This window comes from Panicum virgatum, chromosome 9K (genome assembly GCF_016808335.1).
Source record: "Panicum virgatum strain AP13 chromosome 9K, P.virgatum_v5, whole genome shotgun sequence".
Lineage (NCBI taxonomy): Eukaryota > Viridiplantae > Streptophyta > Magnoliopsida > Poales > Poaceae > Panicum > Panicum virgatum.
In genome coordinates, this window is record NC_053144.1 from 47,511,913 (window position 1) to 47,538,448 (window position 26,536).

Consider the following 26,536-nt stretch of genomic DNA (forward strand, 5'->3'; position numbering starts at 1 on the left):
TGAGGTCAGAGACAAATCCAGAGCCAGAGGTGACATGAGTATAATCTGTGGATGCATGAGAGTTTCAGTTTGCTGAGGGGTTTAGGCCCTGTTTGTTTCATGGGATTTATGAGTCTAAAAAAACAAACAGGTGAAATTTTTTTGGACTAAAAGTCCCTTAGAATCTAAAGAAAAAAAAGCTTTCAAGAAAAGTTTTTTTTGGACTTATTCCACCCTACCCCTGTGGGTCCCACCCCCACCACACACACCGTGACCCCTTCCCCTACCAGGCGCGCGCATGTGCATGGCAGCATGCATGCATGCAGATGCATGCAGGGGTAGTAGGGTAATTTCTTTAGCTCATTTAATGACTTTTAGTCCCTCTAATTCATAGAATAAAAAAGATAGGGATTAAAAGTTTTAGTCCATAGATTTTTTTTAGCCCAGGAACTTTTAGAAACCAAACAGGGTCTTTTATAGTCTTCTAATGCTGCGAAACTTTAGGATCAATAGAAGGAAAAGATAAAGCTAAACCGCCTCTTGGTCTGCATGAGTGGATCAAATGTGACCATGCCAGAGTACGTGATACCTCTACTTTTCCGCAAATAAAAGAACATTTGCGAGGAAAAAGAGTGTTAGGAACGGTTTCATACAAATTTATCTTCGACCTCGTAATTTTAAAATGTCGTTTCATTCGCAGGTGTGGAAGATATATTTGGCACGCATTAAAAAAAAGAGAGATCTATCTGGCTAAATTCAGAAATGGACAGAGCACACTGTACTGTACGCAAGGACCGCTTGGAAACCCTCGCGTCGCACGTGTGCATCCCCACCTTCGCATGTGCCGCACGTACATGGAGGTTATGCAGTGGTGAACATTTATTAGTTGGGCAATAAAAAAGATTTCTTTTTTTTGGTGTGTGTTCTCAAGCTTAAAGGCAACCCGATAAAATTTAGGAGTATTTCATAAAGTGGAGGAAACGTTGGATCGGAGTGCAGATTTTCATATGACATGATGTGCGGGGGTGGTCTACCGGCTCCACCCCCGATCTATACCACAGTGCTGCCACACACGACATACCACACGCTAGCCCTGCTCATATTTGGACAGCTCTGAGCTGTGTCATGCCTCTCTCTTTTTTTCCTTCCCTTCTCAAAAAATAGAGAGAGAAAAGTTCATGTCATTTTCGACCTCTGTTTTCTCCTGGCAGCTTCCTGAAAAAGCATCGTTTTCATTTTCATGATAGGGGACTGGCTAGGTGGATTGTTAGTACTGTATACTTATAACACAAGGCATGCATTACAAGCAAAAATTTATGCCATTTCTATCGTGTGCTTGCATGACCGACCATGCCATGTATATTATTTGTTCCTAGAAGATGTGATCATGGATTCATGGGCATGAAAAGAAAGAAGGCTACGTTCACTTCGAGATTAGCAATCCTGCTACCTGCAACGTTTTTACTTGTGGAACATTATTTTTCTTACCAACATGAGGTAAAAAAAAAAGGTTCACGAGTAAAAATATTTAAATTGGTTGAGTAAGAGGACGATCAAGGAAGTTGGGGGAGGGACTTTCTAAATTAACACGGGAGAACCATGTTTTACATGTGAAAAGAATAATACTCCCTCCATTTTAAAATGTAGGTTGTTTTGATTTTTCTAGATTCATAGTGTTTGTTATGCATTATATCTAAGTGCATAACAAACACTATGAATCTAGAAAAGCCAAAACGACCTACATTTTAAACGGAGGGAGTATTCCACTATAAGAAAATTTTGTTTTATGAGTATTAAAACATGTTACATTATGGTGGATTGGTTATTCTCCATCAGCCGAAATGTATTTTCCATACTTCCTACTCCCTCCATTCAAAAAAAGTACGTTATTTTAGAAATTTTGTACAAATTGATAAGAAGGTAAGATGACCTTACTAACTCCTAGTTATTAGTCATATTTGGTAATAACTGAACATCGCATGCATGTGCACATACGAAACAGGTTAGCAAGGGACTTATTTTTTGGACAAATTTTGAATTTCAAAATAACTAGTTTATATTAGGGAACGGATGGGGTATAGTTGAAATTCCATTACACTTTGACCCCATTTGGTTTATCAACCGAGCAAACACTATTAAGTGATTTGAACTACTTGATTGCTATAAGTTGTAAATGTGTTACATATTGTAGCAGTATAGAGAAGAGAAGGCCTGCTTGTTTCAACCAAGGATTGTAGATTATATTATTGTAGCTTTATAATCCAAAGTTAAACGGCAAATAAATATGCATATTTTTTTCTCAGATTCCACAAATCCACCGCCTAGGTTGTCAACATGGCATATAGACTACTGAGACAGGTAGCATCGTTTAGTTTTCATGCAGGGCACGTCCGGTAAGCAAGAACAGCCAGGTGTAGGCAAAAAGCACGGAACGTGACGACTCACTGAACCACTACTGAACTGTGCTGCCGTTGGTTCCGCTCGCACACAGTTTCAGGGTGAGTGCTGACACCAAATAAAAGCATCAGACCACCAGAGTCTGACCGGTTTTGTTCTTCTTGAGGTCACGAGTGTCATACTGCTGGTCTTGGTTAATCTTCTTGATTATGCAGGTGATGCGCAGCCGCGGATCTAGAATTTTACCAGTAGGTTTGCCATCACGATATAAAATTTACCGAGGAATCCAATAATAACATACAAAGTCTTAAACTTAACAGTTATGCGCAAATATTGTATAAATTAAATACAAATAGTTTAAATAGTTTAGGATTGTGTATGTTATTATTGGATTCCTTGGTAAATCTTGTATTGTGGCGGCATACACATACCGGTAAAATTCTAGATCCGCCAAAAATTCTAATCCGCCACTATCTTGTTTCTTGTTTGATCTGTCCAGCCCAGATGCGTACTGGTTATCATAATACAACGAGACGTGCTGTCTGATTAAAAAAAAAAACGAGACGTGCTGTCTCGTTGCTGGGCAGAGAAAAGTGTATGAAAGCAAATCCTTTCTGCACAACTCGTGGCATGCGCTGGCTTGTCTCCCACAGGTGCTTAAAGAAGAAAGTAAGCCGTAACTTACGGCCCGTAAGCCTTGGAATATTCGAGATGGTCCATCCTTCAGCTTCAGCCCATCCCCACTGAGGCGTCGTGTAACGTGTAGTATCGGCCTCTCGAAAAGAACAAAAAATAGCAGTTGAATAGGTGGCACACAAATTTTTTTTTGAAAAAAGGTGGCACACAATATATATGGTGCTTTTCATATGAATCCAGAATGGTTCCGTCTGAAATAATCTTGTGTGCATAGTGATGCTAGGGTATGTTCCGTGATCTACAATAATCGTCTGAAAAAAAAATCTAGGTGCATCATCAGGAGAAGTCTCCAAAACCGTATACATTGGTTTGTCATAAGCTGCCCATTGGTCATGAAGATTCTTCTATGTACAATATACAGAAACTAGGTGCTCAAATTCTGGCAGGGTTGGTATTTATTTCAAGAAAAGTTTAACTGATGGTTCTACTTCTACAGCTCTAAACCGATATCGCTTTCTATGCCCCAGCTTCCTGCAACAATTTGAGTGAGGGTTAGATGTATGTATTACCAGATATTCAGGCTGCAAAGTGGTCACATAGCATGCCGCTGGTTCATCTCATTACCTGTAGTTCTAGCATTACCAAAAAGATTTACTGGCCTCCATTAACAATCCTAGAATCCTAGCACTTGGTGATTTCTGGAGATCGTTTAATGGTTTCTCCAGTGTTCCTGAATGTTCTTCATAGGCATTGTCATTCCGCTTCGCCCCTTTGCTACTTCAGATTCTCTTCATCCAGTGTTCTTTCCTGTCTGCAAGCATAGGGGAGGACTTGACCTGATGTCCCAGAATCAGGAAAGACAGAAGAATTAAGCTGATGTTAGTAAAAATCAGAACTAACCAGCATCTCGTGGTCACCCATTATTTCCTCAATCACCTCACCGAGAACCTTCTCTGCACTGTTAGGAACAAGTGCAGCAAAAGCAGCTGGTTCCAACCCTGAAAAAAGAGAAAAGGAAGAACAATCAATTTTATGAGACATGACCTGAAAGCATTCAAGTTTAGTCTATTTGCTCGTGAAGATTCATCTCATCTAATCTATTTCGTTATTTCATAATTCAACATAAAAATTTTGAATTACCAGTTTCTGGGAAGGCGTTGATGAACATCATCATCTCCTCACCAGTCAGACCAGAAAATATGCATATCCTTGGCAGTGAGTCTGCAATCTGTGAATTGGACATGCATCTTTGCTAGAGTGCTGTATACAAATTCAAGGGTAGGAAACAGGAGCTCGACAAATATTGTACTAAAAAGTTAGGTTTACAAATAGTGAAAACCTTCACAGCTTCTAAATTAGGCTGCTCAGTGTGCATGGCATCCCACAAGGTTTGCTTTGTCATCTCCTCGGTACAATGAATAACCTGATTCAACAAGTGAAAAACATTGGTAGAACAAAAGCAAACAAACTGGGTGGACTTTCAGGATTGCATGTAGCAATTAAAAAGTGTAATCACACTGGGGCAACAACAAGAGAAAGGCATTATAAACTGAAGGGAGGATGCTAACAAGTCTACCATTCTTGACATGTTTTACGGCACAGCACAGATAGGATTTTCCAGAGAGTTCCAACTAATATGATTGTGCTAAAAAAGAGTAAGTCCTTATCCCTAATCTCCACTCATATTTAGTTCCTTTCTTTTCTAAATATAGAGTACATATATATGGGTTCAATTCGAGTTCCATCTGCAATAACATGTAGCAGAACTACTTTCTCTTAATCACAGCAAAAGTTGGTAGCCAACCTAGTCAAAAATTCCTAAATCAATGGGAAAATTGCAAACGTTACTACCGTGGCAGTCCGTATATTGAATAAACAAGTGACTGCATCTCTCTAACGAGCATGTAAATGTAAATGAATAGGCTGCAATGCGACTGGAAAATTTAAGCTTTCTTGCATATGTCAGTGGCAGCAGATGCAGAACTTGCCTTGAGGAATTCACCTTCAAGCTCTTTCAGGAAGGCCTTAATCTGCACAGGTTGTGAAACTCAGATTAGTTGAAACTGGCAGTGCAACACAAAGTACTATTTACTACTTTACTAGTACTGCCCATGACACTAAATGCAATGCATATCTGATATTTTATTGTATTCTTTTAGGAACATTGAATGCTCAGGTTTCTGGGCAGATGACGGCATGGCTACACGGCGATATGAAGATTTCCATGAAAAGTACACGCTGGCCGCACAGAGTATCTAAAACTTAGTTACATGATATACCTGCCGTGTGCTTAGTGGAATTTGACGGTGCACGGCCTTATGTATGATTATTTTTAATTTCACTACCGTTTTTTTCCTGAACCAGAAACTGCTAAAAATCATCTTTCAAGTGCTCTGTTATTTAAAATGTATTAGTGCCAAAATGCAGAAAAATGCTACTGTTCTGCAAATTGGCATCGCTGTACCTTGTCAGTTTCGCCTTTCTCAAATCCGATAAGCAATAGCGCCTGAAATCCACGCACAATACAGCGCAATGTCAGCATTGTCAAGTAAAAGCACTACAAGAACGCAACGATGTGGAAGAACAAGTGAATAACCCCGAGCTGTGACTCACCGGTGGGCCGTACATCGGATCATCCGCGTTCAACGGCACGAACTTGGAGTCCTCTTCCATCAGCTCGGCTGGAGCTCCTGGAACGCACGCGCATCACATAGTCGAACAGAAACCAAGTTCGAAACTACCCGAAGCGCGCAGTTCCACCGCCACGCCAAGCATCTTACCTTCGGGAGGCAGCGACCGGAGCGGGCCACGCCACCGCCGTCTCCTCGGCGGCGCCACGGAGATGGAGGCGGGACCGCGCGGCGCCGGCGCGCGGTGGAGGGGGACGGCGGTCGCGAAGCGTGCGAAGAGCACGCGGTGGAGGACAATGGCGGCAGCGGCAGCGGGTGTCGCAGCCATCGGCGCCGGCGGCGAGGACGGGGAAAGTTATCCTCTTCGCTTGTGATAGCAACAAGTTGTGGCCTCTCTTTTGCTGCGCTTTGCCAGCGCGGCTCGTTGGTGTGATGATGCCGCTACCGCTCAACGCCAGCCGTCCGATCAGCATCGTAGGGCTTCCGCATCGCGGGCGGCATGGGTCGCGGCCCCGGGCCCGGCCCAGCCCACTCGGCTACATCAGTTTTGGACCTCGACGACCGAACCCGCCGACCCATCTCCATCCCCGTGCCTGCGCCGTGCCGTGCCACGCCGCCGCCGTCGCCGTCGCCGCCGCCGCGACGCCATGGGGAAGCGATCCGGAGGCAGGAAGCTGCCGTTCTTCACCAGATCCTCTTCCTCGTCGTCGTCCTCCAAGCGGAAAAGCTCAGCGCGCCGCCTGCCTTCCCTTCCCAAGCAGGACAACGCGTCGAGGGCTCTTCTCGCATCCCCCACGGACGCCTCGCCGTCCGCGACCCCGGCCACCGCCGCGGCGAGGCCGACCGCGCAGCCGCCCCCTCCCATCTCCGTTTCTGCGGGCGCCGGCGGTGTCGTGTCGGGTAAGGTCGGCAAGAAGAAGGGCGGCGCGCGTTTGTGGATGCGGCTGGACCGGTGGGGCACCTCCGAGATCGTCGAGCTCGACAAGGCCTCCATCATCCGGCGCGCCGGTCTGCCCCCGCGGGACCTCCGCATCCTCGGCCCTGTCTTCTCCCACTCCTCGAGCATCCTCGGTGAGCGCCCTTCCCCCCCATTTAGACCCGAACGCTTTTGGTGGTGGCAAAACCAAGAAAAGACACATTATGGTGTCGTACTAGTAATTTACAACGATTAATTCTGCAGCTAGGGAGAAAGCGATGGTCATCAACCTCGAATTCATCAGGGCCATCGTTACTGCCGAGGAGGTCCTCCTGTTGGACCCTCTCGCGCACGAGGTGCTCCCTTTCGTTGACCAACTGAGGCAGCATCTCCCTCTGAAGAGCCTGGTGGGTGGGAATGGTGAATATGCCCGGGATGGCAATGGGGAAAAGCAGGACGGCTCACCTGGAGGTCAGCTGCCCTGTCTTAATGAGGCGACCGGGGCAGAGCACGAGCTTCCATTCGAGTTCCAGGTGCTAGAGGTCGCGCTCGAGATTGTGTGCTCGTCGCTGGACTTGAGCGTGACCGACCTTGAGAGGCATGCTACTCCGGTGCTTGACGAGCTGACCAAGAATGTGAGCACGAGGAACCTTGAGAGAGTGCGGAGCCTCAAGAGTCTTCTTACCCGTTTACTTGCCCGTGTGCAGAAGGTATCATCAAAGAGATATCATTTGTGCTTAATTCCTGTCTATCCAGATTTAAAAACTTTTTGGCCATCTGACTGTCCATTATTGTGCTTATCAATTTTGTAGATTTAGGCCCATTGGAATAAATTTCTACTGAGATAATCCTAATTAATTAGTTTCCAATAGTCTATTCTGTTTGCAGCAGTGGAGATATCACCGAGTTTTTTAAACAACCCTGAATACTTTATGGCAGTGCAGCTTAGATTGGAATATCCTTGTATTACTCTTAGTTGCTTGTGCATAGAGTCACTAACTTGTATTAGTTTTAGATTGCATCATACTTGTCATAGTTGCTTGTGCAGAGTCACAAACCGCTCCAGCGCAAAATTCTGCTCTGATTTTCCTCTTATATGTCCTTAAGCATTATGCTCATGCAAAAGGAACTGCTTGATGCACTTGCTTTGTGTATCCTTTTTGGATTGGCAAAAGAGGCGTGACAAATAGGAATAAAAAGGGATCACACCAGCTGTTCAGTATTTTATAAGTACATTATAAGGTTTCTTTCGTTCTCTCTTAAGCTTAATAATCTTACTGTTAAAATTGGATTGTTGAGCTGTCAAATTTTCTGTTCTTGTGAGAATCTTTGATGATATCTCATATGCTGCAATACTGGGATCTGTTATGTATTTTGTTTTCTTATCAGGTGAGGGATGAAATAGAACATCTTCTAGATGATAATGAAGACATGGACCATCTGTATCTAACAAGGAAGCAAGTACAAAACCAGCAGGTTGAGACTATAATGTCATCTGCTACTTCCAACAGCATTGTTCCTGCCGGAACAAGTGTGGCCAGGCTGAACTCTAGCTTTCGGCGTAGTGTGAGCATTGCTACCAGCATGCATTTGGATAATGATGTGGAAGATCTAGAGATGTTACTTGAGGCCTACTTCATGCAGCTGGATGGAATTCGCAACAGAATTTTATCGGTCAGTCCCTTTATATTAATTGGCATTGTTGTTGTTCGCCTGGATTGTTGGTTCTGTAATTATTTGGTACTGCAAAGATAAAATTTCTTTTCTTTTTTTTTTGCAAAACATAAAGCTCATTTATATATAAGGTAACAAAATGTCAGATGTTGACTTATTTCTGATTTCTGGTGAAGAAACCATTTGCTTTGGTGTTTCCATCAAGAGAGGCTGAGAAGGCATATGTTGTTTGCATGATATTATTCGGTTTTCTGTTTCATATCTATCTTGATGTGGGCATTGATTTCTCCTTGGAAATTTAACAGGTTCGGGAGTATATTGATGACACTGAAGACTATGTCAACATTCAACTCGACAACCAGCGGAATGAACTCATTCAGCTCCAGCTTACACTGACCATTGCATCCTTTGGGATAGCTACCAACACATATATAGCAGGGGCTTTCGCAATGAACATCCCGTCCAGTCTGTATAACACTGACGGAAGCCTCTTTTGGCCATTTGTCGGGGGCACCTCATCAGGCTGCTTCGTAATCTTCATCGTCTTGTTAGGGTACGCCTGGTGGAAGAAGTTGCTGGGTCCTTGAACATGAAGTGAAGGAAAGCCATAGGAGAGTATTGTCATGGTTGCGGAAAGGAAGCAGGCGCTTCTAGGAGAACCGTGGGTATAGCAAGAATACCGTATATAGCATCTCATGAGTAGTCAATAAGATGAGTGCACTGTAATTTTTCACCGGCACAAGCTACAATATGAGATGATGTAATGATCAATATGCTGTCATCTTAACATAAGTAGATGTAGCACTTGCTGGCGATGAAAAAATTGTTGTCTTGAAATTATAGAATCTTATGTGTTTGCTTTATGTACAGATTTATTTCTTTCTGTTCTAGTCTTCTAGAGCTACCATATTTCTTTTGTGAAGTTTGGCAGGTGTTGTTTTGTCGACGGCAGCCACATCCCGTGTCCAGTTTACTCGTGGATCTGATATATTTGTAACCGTATATAAACTGATGCAATTTTTTTTGAAGTAAACAAAAACTGAGGCAATTTTAGAAGGTATGTAAAGAGAGGAAGGGTTCGGATGTTAGCTACGGTACCAGAAGTGCTTACTAGTTATCTGCGGTACACTATAGTCGTCTTTGACCCTACCATGGTGGTGGGGTAGGTGTAAATCCTTTGGTTCCATCAACCCAGCATTGACAATTTTTTATAGTTGTTTTATATTAGTGTATACTCCCTCCGTCCCAAAAAAGCCGTAATTATAAAACTGGGCGAGGAAACCAAGGTGCGGTGAAATTACATAAATGCCCTCAAAAATACTCAGTCAGATCTATAGTATTATGATACAAATTTGTGGTTACAAAGATCACACTACATAGAAGCTTCGAGGACGCCAGCGACCTTGATGACACGGTGCATGCCACCACCATCGCCGCCTCGACCCGCGACCAGCTGCAGGCCGGCGACCCGAGGCTCCTCCCGGCTGCCCGTCGCTCCGTGCGTGGGTTGCTCGCAAGGGGCAGCAGGGAGAGCGAGAGGGATTAGGGAGAGGAGAAAGGGCCAGCAGGGAGCGAGAGGGATTTGGGGAAGAGGACCAGGAGACCTCGCGGAAGGGGAGGGAGCAAGTGGATAAGATGGGGGAGATGGATGGTGGCAGATTTTTCCAGACCGGTGGCTCTGAGAGCGGTGGCCATTCCTTTTTTTTCCAGAACGGTGATGGCTCCCAGAAGTTTCCGTGCGGTGGAATTAGATGGAGGTGGGCTCCACAAATGATGAATTCTTTCAACAATAGTTTTTTTGGACAAATTTTGAATTCTACAACTGCGGTCTTTCTGGGACGGAGGGAGTATGTCCTTATTAAGATGACTAGATGATAGTGGGTGTTAGCCAGTTAGGTTTGACAATTTAACATCGATGAAATGTAGCATCCTCCGTTACCGATGTGATTACTTTCATAACAAAATTTGTTTTAACTTATTGTCGGTCAAAACCCACCGGTGAGTAGCGACAGGCAACACGAAGAGCCGGGAGTCTACCGGGGCGCTGGCTGGCACCGGTCCCTCGGTCAACGGCCTAGATCCTGGCAGATGCTTCCGGAGATGCAGGACGTGCCACTTGACCTATACCCGATCAGGAAGGTGCAAACGTGCTTTCGACGATTTTCCTACATGCACAAACACATGTAAACATTAGTCCGAGCCGTGGTCGGCTCCCCGGGACGACTCTTGCATCGGCTTGAAAGAGCCGATCGAGTCCCGGTGTCAGATCAGATCTGCATATCTGGATATTAATAGATAAAGCAAATAACTGCAAAAACTACTTCAATTAGATCTAGTTAATCTAATCCACGACGGTAAAAGCTTCACTGCTAGATCGGAACATCCTACACGTAGTTAGGCCTAACAAGCGTAATAGATAACCAAACTTTAACCAGAATAGAGGCCTAAGAATAAGCAAAAACCGATTCCCGGATCAATCCCTGTTAAGATCAAGGTAAAACATCTAATACGTCGCCGGATCGTCCAACCCATTTGCAAGGCCTAAACTAGCAGATATTAAGCCGATTCTTACGTATAAGAACAAACAATAACAGATTAGATCTACTAGATAGAAAAGAAGCAGGGTGTTATCTCTACGCGACTAACTCTATGCAACGAGAATTAGTATAAGATTAATATGTGATCACGCAAAGATAACATGATATCCGTAGATGTGTTATCGCCAGAATTTGACCAGGATTGGTAGGCCAAATGTCAAAAGAAGCCCACGGTAAAGGAGTCCACTTAGCCAGGCTTATATCATAAGTTTGGCCAAATACAATGATAATTGGGCACTCAAGGGTCAAGCTGAGATGGGGTCACGGGCCTAATCCATGTTGAAGCCCAGTCTATTCGCGAGGCTTGTTCGGACTGCAGGAAGAGGCCGCACAAAAATGGACGCCCAGGCCACGTACGGACTCCGTTTTGGACGTTCTAGATATGCATGGAAAGCTAAGGAGATAAGCTTTCCAATACAACTGGAATCACGTCCAGATTCACTCGGAGTTGACGGGAACTGCCGAAACAATAGGATAACCAGAATCTGCCACAATTATACGGCATGTTTCGGCTGATATTTGGAAGCTTCATGAAGATCTGGACCGGTGGAGGGAAGAGTCCAGATCATGTTATCTAATCTTCGAGTCTTTATTGAGTTGTAATCTATCTCTAGTCTTCGTTTAGGAAAGAGTTTAGAGGTTGCCTTGCACGGCAAAAAGTCTCCGGACTATAAATATGTACCCTATGACATTTGTAAAGAGAGCGTCATCACGTCTCGCAAATAACAACTCTCGGCGCATCGCCACCCCTAATCCTAGGGTTTCATCCAAGTAAGCGTCATGCTGCCCTGATCGCTTCTCACGTGTAGGATGTTCTGATCTAGCAGTGAAGCTTTCACCATCGTGGATTGGATTGACTAGATTCAATCGAAGCAGCTTTACAGTTATTTGCTTATTTTATCATATCCGGATACAATCAGATCCAGTCTGACACCGGGACTCGATCGGCTCTTTAAAGCCGATGCAAGAGTCGTCCCGGGGAGCCGACCACGGCTCGGACTTATGTTTACACGTGTCTTTGTACGCAGGAAACTGTTTGGAGCACGTTCGCACCCTTCTGATCGGGTATAGGTCAGGTGGCACGCCCGGTTTTCCACGGAACCTCCGGGTGCGTGACGGAATTGCGGGCCGTCGACGAGGGAGCAGTGCCTGCCAGCGCCCCGGCGACCTCCCGGCTCTTCGTGTTGCCTGTCGCTGCTCGCCGGTGGGTTTCGACCGACAACACATTCTGGCACACCCGGTGGGACACTTCTCGGCAACAATGTCTGGAGCTCAAGATCAAGAACCCGCTCCCAAGCCCGTCATGTACGAAGAGCTCCCTCCTGAACACAAGAAGAAGTATGATGAGGTCAAAGCTCTGTTGGAAGCCGATCTCATCAGCTCTTTTGAGAGGACCCGCAACCATGGCATTAAGTGGAAGGGGTTCTCGCCTGAAGGCACTCTCGATAACGTGGATTTGTCTGTACCATCAGAGGAGCGCACCAGAGCCCTGCGTCAGGAGATGAACTACATGGTGGCCCATTCGCTGCATCGGCATTCTCAGAGCCTGATGAACGAGCTCGAGCGCATGGCGCATCGCGTCATTCAGGAGATAATCAAGAACCAGTACTCTCCATCGGGACCAACCGTTGGGAGTCACACAGAGGAAGCCGCACAGCATTCTAGGCCATAAGTGCCATTCTCATTTGCGGCCCCAAGACCACAAAATTCGCTGATCTACGTCATCCATAAGATCGGCGGCGATCCTGGAGAAGGCCAATTCCTCACCGAGCCACCCAAGGAGATCCCGCACGACTACACGTGCGCATACATCCCTGACAGCGTCAATCCAACACGCTCGGTGCAGATGGTAAACCCAGGAACTTCTGGAGCAGACGCGGAGAAACAAACGTGGCTGGCAAAGTACGCTACTGGGCCGAGTGCTGTGCCATCGGCCCTAGGAGTTCTTAGTGTGGAGCAGGTCAGTGCAATACTGAGAGACCAGTTTGGCATCCTGCCCAAGAGGAAAGCGATCGGCTATTCCAAGCTGTATCCAAGTGATTACGACTTGATCCCATTGCCACCTAAGTATCGGCTCCCTGAGTTCACCAAGTTCAACGGGTCAGAAGGAGCCAGCTCCATAGAGCATGTGAGCCGATACTTAACGCAGCTTGGGATGATCTCAGTATCGGATCCGCTGAGGGTCCGGTTCTTCGGCCAGTCCCTTACAGGCCCAGCTTTTGGATGGTACGCATCATTGGCTCCGGATTCGATTCGAACTTGGAGGCAGCTGGAAGATCAATTCCATACCCAGTACCACTCAGAGGCTGCTGAAGCTGGAATTGCCGACCTCGCCCAGGTCAGGCAGAAGTGAGGAGAGACTGTGTCGGAATACATACAGCGCTTCAGGGAAGTCAAGAACCGATGCTACTCATCGCGCATCACAGAGAAGGAGGCAGTCGATTTGGCTGTTCTGGGACTCGCTAAGCCGATCAAGGATCTGGCTTTTCAGTTGGAGTTCACGTCTCTGGCGCACCTGGTGCAGAAGCTTACAGCGTATGAACACTACCATCCGGACCTGTACCAGGAAAAATTCAAGCGCCATGTAAACATGGCCCAAGCAAATGATTCTGATGATTCTGGCGGGGAACAAGAAGTGGCTATGGTAGAGTGGACCCGGGGGGGCAAACCCTATCCCGTGCAAGTGGGTCAAGCAGAAGGGGCTTGTGAAGGGCTTTGACTTTGACATGGCCAAGGCAGAGTAGATATTCGACCTACTGCTCAAGGAGAAACAGTTGAAGCTCCCAGAGAGTCACAAGCTGCCGACGGCACAAGAGCTGCAGGGGAGTCTATACTGCAAGTGGCACCACTCCTTCACCCATGCCACAAATGACTGCAAAGAGCTACGTCGGCAGATCCAATCGGCTATCGAGCAAGGCCGATTAATTCTGGCCCAACACACGATGAAGGTGGACAGTCAACCGTTCCCACAAGCTAATGTGGTGGAACTGTCAGATTTCGGACCCAAGGGACACAACTTAGCATTCCAGATCAACATGGCGGGACCCGTGCGCCGCCGTGACAAGCAGAGGAAAGAGGCCGCTTCTGGCAAACGGCCCCAGGATGAAGACGAGCCGGAGCAACAACATGTTACTGAAGAACAAGTGCGTCATATCCGCAACCAGCTCTCAGCTTCTAATCGGCTTCTGGAAAAATACCAGTATCAGTACAAGTTACGCCGCCGATACGAATCGGAAGAGGAGGAGTATGAGCACCGCACAGGGAGGACGCTGGGGAGACGCCAGGCTATACGCAACCACTGGCATTGCCCATTCTTCAGGTACTGTTGGAACTCCGGCATGAGCTGATTACCTACTATAGATGATTGCTTGGAGTGCAGGCCTTGGTGACACCAGCAGGATGAGGCATCGGTGTTCCAGCGCTTAGGGCCCAGGACACGTCACGATGACCGTGCGAGGCGCCGTCCAGGGATGATCTTGAGCTAGAAGAAGACAAGTATCATCGTCCACGATGGTGTCCTGACGGGCTCAGCCGATCACAGAAGCGCAGAGTGCAGCGTCTACGCAATCTCGAAGAGGCGGAAGCAAAATACCTTGACGTGCTGAGGAAAGCACGTCCGGATCTTGCAGAGCAAGTCAAGCGCCCGCAAAGGGTGGAAAGGCGCCCTCCAAGGAGGGAGTGGCACCCAAAGCAGCCAAGAGCCAATGACAAGCCATCGGCTAATGTGAATATGGTGTTCGTGCTCCCGTCAGAGTTTCGGGTGCCCCAACCGGAGGAATTGGCCATCGCGCAGCTGGATCTCGGCCCACAGCCGATTATCTTTGAGAAGCCCAAGGAGAAAAGCTACAAGCACCTGAAGGGATTGTATCTCAAGGGCCTCATCGATGGCAAACCTGTGAATAGGATGTTGGTCGACACTGGCGCCACAGTCAACCTGATGCCGTACTCAGTGCTACGCCGGTTAGGTCGTTCCACTGCTGATCTTATCAAGACCAATGTGATGCTCAATGATTTTAACGGTCAGCCGTCGGAGGCACAGGGTGTCCTGAATGTGGAGTTGACAGTTGGCCGCAAGACCATTCCAACATCGTTCTTCATCGTCAACAGTAAGAGTACATACACAGTGCTTCTTGGGAGAGATTGGATTCACGCAAATTGTTGTGTTCCTTCCACGATGCACCAGTGCTTGGTCTAGTAGGATGGCGATGAAGTGGAGGTGGTCCGTGCAGATGATTCCAGTGAGGTTTCGCTTGCATACATGAATGCCTGGGATGCGGAGGGGCAATAGCCGATCTCAGGAATCGCGCTGGAAGACTGTGATCGGATTGAAGCGACAAAAAAGGGGCTAAGACTGGTCTTATCCACTGGCCTCACAGAGTAGACACATTCTGGCACGCTCCAATACATGAAGGATCCGGCTCGGGGGGCATAAGCGGAGATTTGGTGATGAAATATGGAGACCCATACAAAAATTTTCGTCCGGATGAAGAACTACCGCGGTGCTCCTACAGCTTCTTCGCCATCGGCTACTTCTGCTCCTTCTCAGTTTCGGCCATCGACATTGGCTACTTCTGCTCCCATGTGGGCGTGGGAGTGTCTGATGCATTAGCCGATCAATCCGGCTAACAGTACTTCTGCATCGTCATCGGCTATTCCCGCTCCTGCGACACCGTCGACATCGGCAAATTCGGCTCCTACGGGGTTAGGGCATTCGTCACTTACGAACGGGTCCGCCTCGCCCGACCCCTGCGGATGGGGTCCGTCTCGCCCGACCCCCGCGGATAGAGGGTCAGGGCATTCGTCACATCAGCCGGCTGATTTAGCTTCTATGCTCCTTCGATGCGATCAACATCGGTTACTTCATCCACGTCGACAAAGCATTTGAAGAGCTCTCTACGACAACAGATGTGCTGATTGGATTTTAGGCTACAGATGTTCGGCTTTCTAATAGCCGATAGTTGTGATGAGAATGCATTATGGCAAGTACGGACCAGGCAGGATTTTAACCATCGGCTCGTCAACAGCCAATTTGATTGGTAATATTCAAACCCACCATTGCATCATCATACAGTATATGTGTTTATCACTTGCACTAGCTTCCTTGTATGCTTAGTAGCTTCTACTTGTGTTTCGTGTATATATTTTAATGTGTGGATGCTGGTGACCATGTGTGGTTAGGCTCATTTGAATATGTTAAATATCTGATACCGAGCATGGCTTTTATTCTTTTGAAAATCTGAAATATGGTCACCGCTTTACTTGGCTACTAGTATGTGTAGGCTGACTTTGCTTTTACTATCTTGTACATGCCTGGTAGCTATATCCTTTTCTTGGAATCATTTATGCAGCTTGAGTCTCAATGCTTATATGATAATCTTGTGCTAAATTATATTAAAATCTGAATGATGTCCATGCTGTGCTATAATGAAAAGATCCAGGTGGGTTTGTTTTGTCTCATTGATCTAGTTCGGGACTGCTTGCTATTGCACTTTAGCATGAACTTGGACTAGGATGTGAATGACCAAAACCTTGCTTTAAGCTTCTGATGGTTCAACGGACCTAGGCTTAGCATTGGTTGGTAAGAAGTGGCCTGATAAGCAAATAACCCCTGGCACAGAACAAAAGGCTTGTTTGAGTTTCAAATGCAATATGTTTTAACCTGCAAGACCTGAGGGCATGAGTAATCAAGCTTGTTAAAAGATCCTTGTATCGAAAAGAGCTCACTGGTGTAGGTACTTGCTGGTTTTTGCTTGTCATGCTTTAATGTACTAGTTGGTTGGGCTAAGTGGTGATGCTTTTTATTTTGAAAATCCTAAAAATTGCTTGCTCATGTTCTAATATAGATATATTCTTTTGAGCTTTTCTATGCGGTGTCTTTATGCTATACCCTCACTATATATACATGCTACCACTTGTAAATGCTTTGAGACATATCTGGAAGCTCACACTCACTCTTTGCATGACATAGCATATTTTTGTGGGGGGAAGAAATTTTTATCAATGATGATGGTTTGGTTTATGTGGACTATTTGGCTAACCGAATATGATTCATCAGCTTTTAGCCGATTCACAATGATCTTTGTAGCATCGGTTCGGCAAGTGATTGTTTTGCAGGAGAGGCCGTATGTGTTGATGCTGAGCTAATAAAGCACAAGGATGATCACATAAGTCAGTGTCATCCATGGAATATGAAAACTAGGACCGGTCTGCAACAACATTGAGATTGGTCGAGGAAGGCGTGAGGCCGGTTCAAGCAATCGGTCACAAAGTCAGTTGGCTAATAGCCGATCTATCGGCTTGGGGGGGCAAAACCATCAGTGGCATGAGAAGACAATTTGAGGAGATGATGTTTTTATTTGGTTTACGGCTGGCGCTTAGAAGATTCTGTCATATTTGGCCAAACTTGGGGGGCATGTGTTATCGCCAGAATTTGACCAGGATTGGTAGGCCAAATGTCAGAAGAAGCCCACGGTAAAGAAGTCCACTTTGCCAGGCTTATATCATAAGTTTGGCCAAATACAATGATAATTGGGCACTCAAGGGTCAAGCTGAGATGGGGTCACGGGCCTAATCCATGTTGAAGCCCAGTCTATTCGCGAGGCTGGTTCAGACTGCAGGAAGAGGCCGCACAAAAATGGACGCCCAGGCCACGTACGGACTCCGTTTTGGACGTTCTAGATATGCATGGAAAGCTAAGGAGATAAGATTTCCAATACAACTGGAATCACATTCAGATTCGCTCGGAGTTGACGGGAACTGCCGAAACAATAGGACGACCAGAATCTGCCACAATTATACGACATGTTTCGGCTGATATTTGGAAGCTTCATGAAGATCTGGACCGGTGGAGGGAAGAGTCCAGATCATGTTATCTAATCTTCGAGTCTTTATTGAGTTGTAATCTATCTCTAGTCTTCGTTTAGGAAAGAGTTTAGAGCTTTCCTTGCACGGCAAGAAATCTCCGGACTATAAATATGTACCCTATGACATTTATAAAGAGTGCGTCATCACGTCTCGCAAACAACAACTCTCGGTGCATCACCACCCCTAATCCTAGGGTTTCATCCAAGTAAGCGCCATGCTGCCCTTATCGCTTCTCGCGATCAGGACAGCGTTGTTCTTATTTTTACCTTGGTATTACTCGTACTGAAGCGTTTTTGATGTCGAGTAATGCTAGTTATCCTGATGTTCGTAGCATGGATTTTAGTAGATCCATTGTGCTTCGTTGCTTATCATCTACGAATATCACGTTGTCTCTGTGCAGTCACGTTTCAATCTTATGCTAGTTCTTGTCGCATAGAATTAGTCGCACAAAGACAACACCCTGCTTCTTCTATGTCTAGTAGATCTAATCTGTTATGGTTTGCTCTTATCTTTAAGAGTTGGCGTAATATCTGCTAGGTTAGGTCTTGCAAACGGGTTGGATGATCCGGTGGCGTACTATATGCTTTATCTTAGCCTTGATAGGGATTGTTCCGGGAATCAGCTCTTGCTAGTTCTTAGGCCTCTGTTTTGGGTTATGGTTTAGTTATCTGTTACGTTCATTAGGCCCAGTCACGTGTAGGATGTTCTGATCTAGCAGTGAAGCTTTCACCATCGTGGATTGGATTGACTAGATTCAATCGAAGCAGCTTTACAGTTATTTGCTTATTTTATCATATCCGGATACAATCAGATCCAGTCTGACACCGGGACTCGATCGGCTCTTTAAAGCCGATGCAAGAGTCGTCCCGGGGAGCCGACCACGGCTCGGACTTATGTTTACACGTGTCTTTGTACGCAGGAAACTGTTTGGAGCACGTTCGCACCCTTCTGATCGGGTATAGGTCAGGTGGCACGCCCGGTTTTCCACGGAACCTCCGGGTGCGTGACGGAATTGCGGGCCGTCGACGAGGGAGCAGTGCCTGCCAGCGCCCCGGCGACCTCCCGGCTCTTCGTGTTGCCTGTCGCTGCTCGCCGGTGGGTCACGACGGTAAAAGCTTCACTGCTAGATCGGAACATCCTACACGTAGTTAGGCCTAACGAGCGTAATAGATAACCAAACTTTAACCAGAGTAAAGGCCTAAGAATAAGCAAAAACCGATTCCCGGATCAATCCCTGTTAAGATCAAGGTAAAGCATCTAATACGTCGCCGGATCGTACAACCCATTTGCAAGGCCTAAACTAGCAGATATTAAGCCGATTCTTACGTATAAGAACAAATCATAACAGATTTGATCTACTAGATAGAAAAGAAGCAGGGTGTTATCTCTACGCGACTAACTCTATGCAACGAGAATTAGTATAAGATTAATACGTGATCACGCAAAGATAACAAGACATCCGTAGATGATAAACAACAAGAGCATGATAGATCTACTAAAGGTCATGCTGCGAATACCAGGATAACTAGCACTACTCGCCATCAAAAATGCTTCAGTACGAGTAATACCAAGGTAAAAGTAAGAACAATGCTGCCCTGATCAGGGCAGCATGGCGCTTACTTGGATGAAACCCTAGGATTAGTGGTGGCGGTGCGCCGAGAATTGTTGTTGCGAGACGTGATGACGTTCTTCCTTTACGAATGTCATAGGGTACATATTTATAGTCCAGATACTTGGAAAACAATCTAAACTAATGTGTCCATATTGGACTCTATCTCTAACTCAAACTGAACTTAAACCTAAAGGTACATGGCCTAGATGGCCCGAACGCCCACGCAGGAGCCAATTCGTAAGCCTTCTTTAATTTCTGCATTAAGCCCAACTCACTTGCGGCCCATTAATTAACCCTGTTAATTTATGGCGATAACACATGCCCCCTGGTTTTGTCAATGATAATTCCAAAACCATCTCGTTGCTTCATCTTCCTGTTGATGCTCATTAAAACGCACTACAACCACCACGGAAGACGCAACGTCTCAGCAGCCGGCTCCTCGCAGAATGTGAAAGTGCTGATTCATCTTCCATTTTTTTTCTATTTAATCTCACCCTGAATCGACTCCTTTCACCACAAACTCGTCTTCCTCCCTCAGCCAAATAGCGCAGAGCACCCAAACCTCCTGTAGCCATGGCGATCTCCTTCTCCTCTGGCTCCAATTCCATCGGCTCCCCTCTTTCCCCCTCTTCCTCGAGTTCCTCCGTCTCCTCCCTCGACCCCATCTCCGAGAGCTGAGAGCCGATGCCGGAATACAACCCGACGGCGGCGCACGAGGTGCTCGCTCCTCTGCATTGGGATGCAGAGGAGTTCGACTTCGGGGTCGTCTCTGAAGACGATGAACCCAAGACCAACGGCGAGGACCTCCGGCTCCTATTGCAGGAAGAGCTTGAGGACAGTAGCAACGACCACTTCTCCTGGGACAGTCGATTCCTCCTTGGAAGAGGAAATCGACTCCTCCTCTGACGAAGACGACCCGATGGCCGAAAGCGCCTTCCGATTCCTCGGCTCCTCCGAGGAGGACAGAAAGGAGGAAAGCAACGGCGGCGGCGGCGGCGGCTGGAGCAGCGACGACGAGGCCAGCAACGACAGCAGCGCCGACAAGAGCGGCAGTAGCGACGACGACGACGGCGGCGGAAATGTGCCGGCGCGAAGCCCCAAGCGCTGTAGGCACCTAGGTACCTACAGGTGGTAGATGTAGGTAGTTCTGTAGGAGTAGTACTGTAGCGTAGATTGAGCCGAAGGATTCACCCCTTTGTCAAATCGGCTCTTCCTCTTGTAAAAACTTTATCTTTAATGAATAAAGTTCCTTATCACTTAATTGCTTGCTCGGACAACCCTCCAAAAGTTGATGGCACTGCATCGGGCTTTACCAATATCCAAGAGCCGACGAAATTCAAAACTGGAAGTAACCCACATAAGAACAAAACATCACCCCCACTCTGAATCCGACTCGAAATAGATATTCAAAATCCGAGCGCAACTCGAGAATCCCGCTCCATAAGTTCGAGCGAAAACTCATAGTATTCAAAACTTGAACCAGAGCCCGCAAAACAACCAAACCCTAAGTTAGCTGATCTGAACCATGGCGGACTCTGAAGCTCAAACAGCGAAGATCTCCAATCGTAGATACGGCAATCCTCGGCCTGAAGGTAATATTCAGCCTGTCCTTTCAACTTTCCTCAGCTCCGAATGAATTAAACTCTGAAATATGACACCATATATAACTTTCTGAATTTCTGAACTCCAGGTGTCAGACACCCTTTTGCCACATCTTTCCAATCCCAAATCCTTTTGTCTTAGCCCATGAGCTTATGAAAATCCCACAGATTTAATCTCCTGTGAAGCGAATAGAATCCCCTTCGTAAGTCAAGACATTAATTTAAATTCCTAGGCCGATTGCTTAAGAGCATGGCCTAATCCACCCGAGAGCTGGATTGCATGGTACACCAGAGTAGCAAAAACCTATATGCCCTTGTGGCAAGAATTGAACATAGTTGATGCACCCAGTTTATCATTATCTCCCCTTGATAAAGATGGAAACCTTCTGAAAACCATCGGCTATTTCTGGTCCAACGCTCTGAACTGCTTCCTCTTTGGTCATGGACCCATGACCCCTACTCTGCTAGATGTTACCATGATTACTGGCCTGGACATTAGTTCCCCTGATCCTGCAGCTCACAGAATGGTAGAAGCCCCCTTCAAACTTTCATCCAAGGCAGACTGCACAAACTGGAGTACTTACATGAACCAGCACATGAAGACAAAAGGTCCCGTCACTAAAAAGGAACACACAGTTTTTTTAAATTTTTGGTTAGAACATTTTATTTTCTGTGGTCCTTCCTTAGCTCCAACCAAGAATTACATTCCTTTGGCTTACCATCTGGCCCATGGCAACCGCACCAGCCTAGGCAAACTTTTCCTCGGAGAAACATACAGATGTCTCTATCTGATGACAACCAATCTGCTTAGCCAAAGGAAACTCAGAACCGGAGGCCCTTGGTGGTTTATTCAGTTATGGGCACAACTCTACTTTCAACATCAGATTCCAAACTTTCAAAGCCTAGCCAAGAATTCCTTTCCCGACGAGAATGGCAAGTCAATTAGATGCACTAGCTATGACCAAGCCCTATTCAGCCTCCCTGGCAGTAAACTGAACTCGACAGATGCAGCAAACTGGTTTAGAGTTTTCTACAAAGGTCTAGACAATCCCCTCTACTTTCCATTCACTGAATCTGAAACCTTTGAGAACCCAACTACCTTCAGGCTGGATAGCTTTGCCGATGACGACAGCACTCGGCATCTATATTCCCCGATGATCCGACCTGGCTTCCAACAGAATCATCAAACCAGGTTATGAAACCTATCAACCAGTCGTAGCAGCTTGGCAATTTGGCTTAGGACAAGTCCCTCCCCACTTCCATATTCACCACTTGGTGGAGAGTAGAGCCTGATTTACCCGATGGTCTTACCAGTTCAAGATGCTACAGCATGTTTGACAACCTTCACATTTCAATACCAGCCGATCTGTCCTTTACTCCCTCGTCAATCAGTTTTAACACATGGTGGGGAATGTGGAAAACTCATGTATTCAGAAGAGCTTTAGGCCCTCTACAGCAGCAAATTGATCCTAAATATGCAATCCCCGAGGAAGAGATACTGAATCCGTGCACTTATTCTAAGTCCTCCACCACTTTACTTGGCTAACCCTACTCATCTTGCCTACAGCAACAAGATGATCCAGAACCCATGATCAGTAATGGGGAGCCATTCTACTTCCTTCCAACCGCCCCTGATGTTCTTTTTTGCAAGGAATCACCGCCAATGAAGAAAATAATAATGACTGTTCAGCCAGACTCACCCCAGTCGGCTTCTAAGCGGAGACAGACCTCTGGAAGTGCCGCCCCCCCGAGTCCATCTAAGAAAAGGAAGATCATCGCAAGACGAGTCATCAAGAAAACAGCACAACCTTCCCCGAATCTATCAGAATCCAACACCAACCGGGTAATTCATCTCTCCGAAACTTCTTCCTTACGCATATATATTCTGGTTGATTGTAATCTTATTTTCAGGACGCAGCTGGAGACACCCTTAGTACTGGAAGCCCAGCACAACAGGGAACCACCGTTCATGAAGCCGACACTGGAACAACTGAAGTCCAAGAACAGCAAGAATCAACCATCGTTCCAGCAGAAATTCGCAGCGAAGGAACTGCAACAGCTGATGTGCTGATGGAATCTCAACTCGAAACTCCCGATGCTCCGATGGAGGTGCATGACGAACAGGCTGACATAGCCGATGCCCCTATTGTCGCCTCAAACCCAACTGAGCTGATCACACCTGGACCGACCATTGCTTCTTCCTCAGAACAGGTAACACTACATGAGCTGATTCTAAATCAGCCGATAACTCCATTGATGCACCTTGTTCCAAAACTAACTCTAATATCTCCACAGGGCTTCAATATTTCAGATTTGCTCTCCTTTGACCCAGCATCAATGGGTCTGATCGCCCCTGGAGCGAAAGTACCACCATCACAGCAGCCGATTGACCTCGCGGATCAGCTTCAACACATCAAAATCTGATATCCGCTCCAATTAGTACCCTAGTTGACGATTCTAGTGAAATAAAGAAAATTCTCGAGCAGATAGAATCCCAACTCCCAGAGTCACTTCAGGTCAAGCTCTGGCCAGCCGGCCATCTTCCCTTCTTTCGGGCAGAGGTGAAAGCAGCACAACAGAGAATAGAACTACGTCATTCTCAAATTCCTCTGAAAGCCAACATCGCTCAAAAGTGCAAGATGATCAACCATAAGAAAGCAACTCTGGACGCCAAAGCCGATATATCCGCGAGTACAAGGCGACTCAATCTCCTGGAGAAAGAACTGGTGGAACTCGAAGAAAAGGTTCGCACCACCCAGAGACTAATCCACGAGGAGAAAGCCTCGATTGCAAACTCCAAGCAAGAAGCCCAAGAAATAACCGAGCAAATACGGGCAGAGTTCGGAGAGATAAGCACCTTGAGTCAACAGATAGTAACAGGCGATGACAAGGACGACGAAGCGATCATAGCAAGAGCCGACGCCATACGCGCAGAAGCCATCCATGCCATAGAAGGGTTTCTGAACTAGTAGAATAATTCAGAGAACATTTAATGTTGCCTGTTAAATCTGAAACTCGTACTTATTAAAAACATCTTAAGTCGATGGTTACACATCGGCTGCCTTGCTTCTCATATATATATATATATATATATATATATATATATATATATATATATATATATATATATATATATATATATATATATATATATATATATATATATATATATATATTACTGGCCAACTCAACGTGTTGGCCTCTCTCACTTTTATTATTATTTTTTTACTGGCCAACTCAACGTGTTGGCCTTTTATAATACAGCCAGATGGATTTCATCGGCTCTTGTCATTCGCCTTCTCACATGCTCAGGAAATATTTCTTGAGGTGTTGCCCATTGACGGCTACAGGAAACTTGACACCGTCCAATTCTTCAAGCATGTACGCATTTCCAGGCAAGACTTGATCAACCTTGTACGGCCCATGCTAAGTTGGAGACCACTTACCATACTTCCTATCTTTAGTTCCCAATGGTAGCACTGCCTCCCAAACCAGGTCTCCGACCTGGAAATCTTTTGGCTTGACCTTTTTGTTGTATGCACGAGCGACTTTAGCCTTGTTTTCCTTGATCTTCTCAAGTGACCAAAGTCTTAGCTCCGTGAGATCCTCCACATTGTCGCTCATCAAAGCTGCATACTCCTCCGCCGACAGATCATTCTGGAACTCAACACGCATCGATCCGGCCATGATCTCCCATGGCAACACAGCGTCTTGACCATAGACCAGATGGTATGGTGACGTCTTGATGAATCCGTGACACGAAATACGATATGCCCACAAAGCCTCTGACAACACCTCGTGCCAGCGCCTAGGATATTCATCGATCTTCCTTTTGATCAACTTGATAAGGCTCTGGTTGGATGCTTCAGCCTGTCCATTAGCCTGGGCATAATATGGGGATGATCTGATCAGCTTGAACCCCGTGTCATCGGCGAACTTACTAAATTCCTCCGATATAAAGACCGATCCTCCATCGGTCATAATGGTCTGGGGAATCCCGAACCTATGAATGATGTACTCTTTAACAAAACTGATCACATCTTTTGATGCCACCGACCTCATGGGTACCGCCTCCACCCATTTCGTGAAATAATCCGTGACAGCCAACACCCATTGGTGACCTTTGCTGGATGGTGGGTTGATCCGGCCAATCATATCCATGGCCCAACCCCTGAACGGCCATGGCTTAATGATAGGATTCATTATTGATGCCGGCACCATCTGAATCTTGCCGAATGTCTGACATGCCTGACATCCCTTGTAATATTTAAAGCAGTCCTCAAGCATGGTAGGCCAGTAATATCCCGATCGCCTAATCAGCCACTTCATCTTATGAGCCGATTGATGAGTACCGCATGCTCCCTCATGAACCTCATGCAAGAGCCGATTCAACTCCGAAGGCCCCAGACATTTAAGTAGCAGTCCTTCCAAAGTCCTGTAGAACATATCGTCCCCTATCAGAACATACTTCATAGCTTTGAGTCTTATCCTTCTGGGTGCCCCCCGAGCCGAATCCTTCAAATAATTGAAGATATCGGCTCTCCAATCTCCAGGTTCTAGAAACTGAACCTCTACATCTACCCCATCGGCTGTTTCATTGTATCCGGAAGCCATCTGTGCCAAGTCATTGGCTTCATTGGTCAAAGTCCTACGTATCCAGTGGAAATTAATGTACCTGAATTATGACATCAACTCATGGCACTGCATCCATATCGGAAAAAGAGCCTCGCTCTCACATCTGTATTCTTCCGTGAGCTGAGAAATCACCAGTTTCGAATCCCCAAAGATTTCCACCGCTTCTGCACCAGCTTCTAGGAGTAATTCCATCCCCTTGCAAACTGCCTCATACTCTACTAAATTATTGGTGCATGGAGTGGTCATCCTGATGGAAAAGGAATAAGTCGCCCCTCGAGGCGATACCAAAACAATTCCTACACCGCACCCATCATCACACGCCGATCCATCGAAAATCATGGCCCATGGACGTATGAAAAGTGCAGCCACATCAGTGCTGATCCTGTCTGCAATGAGATCCGCCAGTGCCTGTCCCTTGACTGCCTTTGCCGGTTGATATCGGATATCGAACTCTGACAGCGCGAACATCCACTTTCCGAGTCGGCCTTTCAGAACAGGAGCCGACAACATATGCTTTATGACATCCGATTTGCAAATAACGATTGTTTCCGCCGAGAGCAAAATATGACGAAGCTTTGTACATGTAAAGAATAAACAGAGACAAAGCTTTTCAATCTCAGGGTACCCGGTCTCGGCGTCCAACATGCGCCTGCTGAGGTAGAACACAACCCTTTCCTGTCCGTCATGCTTCTGAACCAGCACCGAGGCGATGGAGGTGTCGCCTACGGATAAGTATACGTAGAAGGGCCTGTCTTGCTGTGGAGGAACCAAAACTGGAGGCTTCGACAAGTATTCCTTGATTTCATCGAAAGCTTGCTGCTGCTCTGCCCCCCAGTGAAATTCATCATCGGACTTGATTTTCACGAGACCCATGAATGGCTCGATACGTCCAGACAGATTGGAGATGAATCGTCTGACAAAGTTGATTTTGCCGATGAGCTTCTGCAACTCCTTCTTCGTAGTAGGCGGCCTCATCGTCCTTACAGCTTCTTGAC

The 26,536-nt window shown here is 46.3% G+C and overlaps 2 protein-coding genes across 3 annotated transcripts; one reads left to right on the top strand and one right to left on the bottom strand.

The window, feature by feature from the left end:
- Window positions 1-3,257: 3,257 nt before the first annotated feature.
- On the bottom strand, window positions 3,258-6,047 carry LOC120651802. 2 transcript variants are annotated; one of them, XM_039929437.1, is made up of 9 exons: window positions 5,793-6,047; window positions 5,626-5,702; window positions 5,477-5,518; window positions 5,001-5,042; window positions 4,352-4,435; window positions 4,153-4,240; window positions 3,913-4,010; window positions 3,637-3,823; window positions 3,258-3,543 (listed from the first exon to the last, which is right to left on the bottom strand). In XM_039929437.1, the coding sequence occupies exons 1-8, from the start codon at window positions 5,968-5,970 to the stop codon at window positions 3,803-3,805; spliced, it is 630 nt and encodes a 209-aa protein (XP_039785371.1). In that variant the 5' UTR covers window positions 5,971-6,047; the 3' UTR covers window positions 3,258-3,543; window positions 3,637-3,802. The 2 variants fall into 2 exon arrangements, with proteins under 2 accessions (XP_039785371.1, XP_039785372.1); XM_039929438.1 differs by having other exon boundaries at window positions 5,626-5,693; window positions 5,793-6,004.
- Window positions 6,048-6,217: 170 nt separating this feature from the next.
- LOC120651801 (putative magnesium transporter MRS2-G) lies at window positions 6,218-9,115 on the top strand. The gene is made up of 4 exons (XM_039929436.1): window positions 6,218-6,713; window positions 6,823-7,268; window positions 7,948-8,232; window positions 8,538-9,115. Exons 1-4 carry the CDS (start codon window positions 6,290-6,292, stop codon window positions 8,817-8,819), a joined length of 1,437 nt encoding a protein of 478 aa, XP_039785370.1. The 5' UTR covers window positions 6,218-6,289; the 3' UTR covers window positions 8,820-9,115.
- The last annotated feature ends 17,421 nt before the right edge of the window (window positions 9,116-26,536 follow it).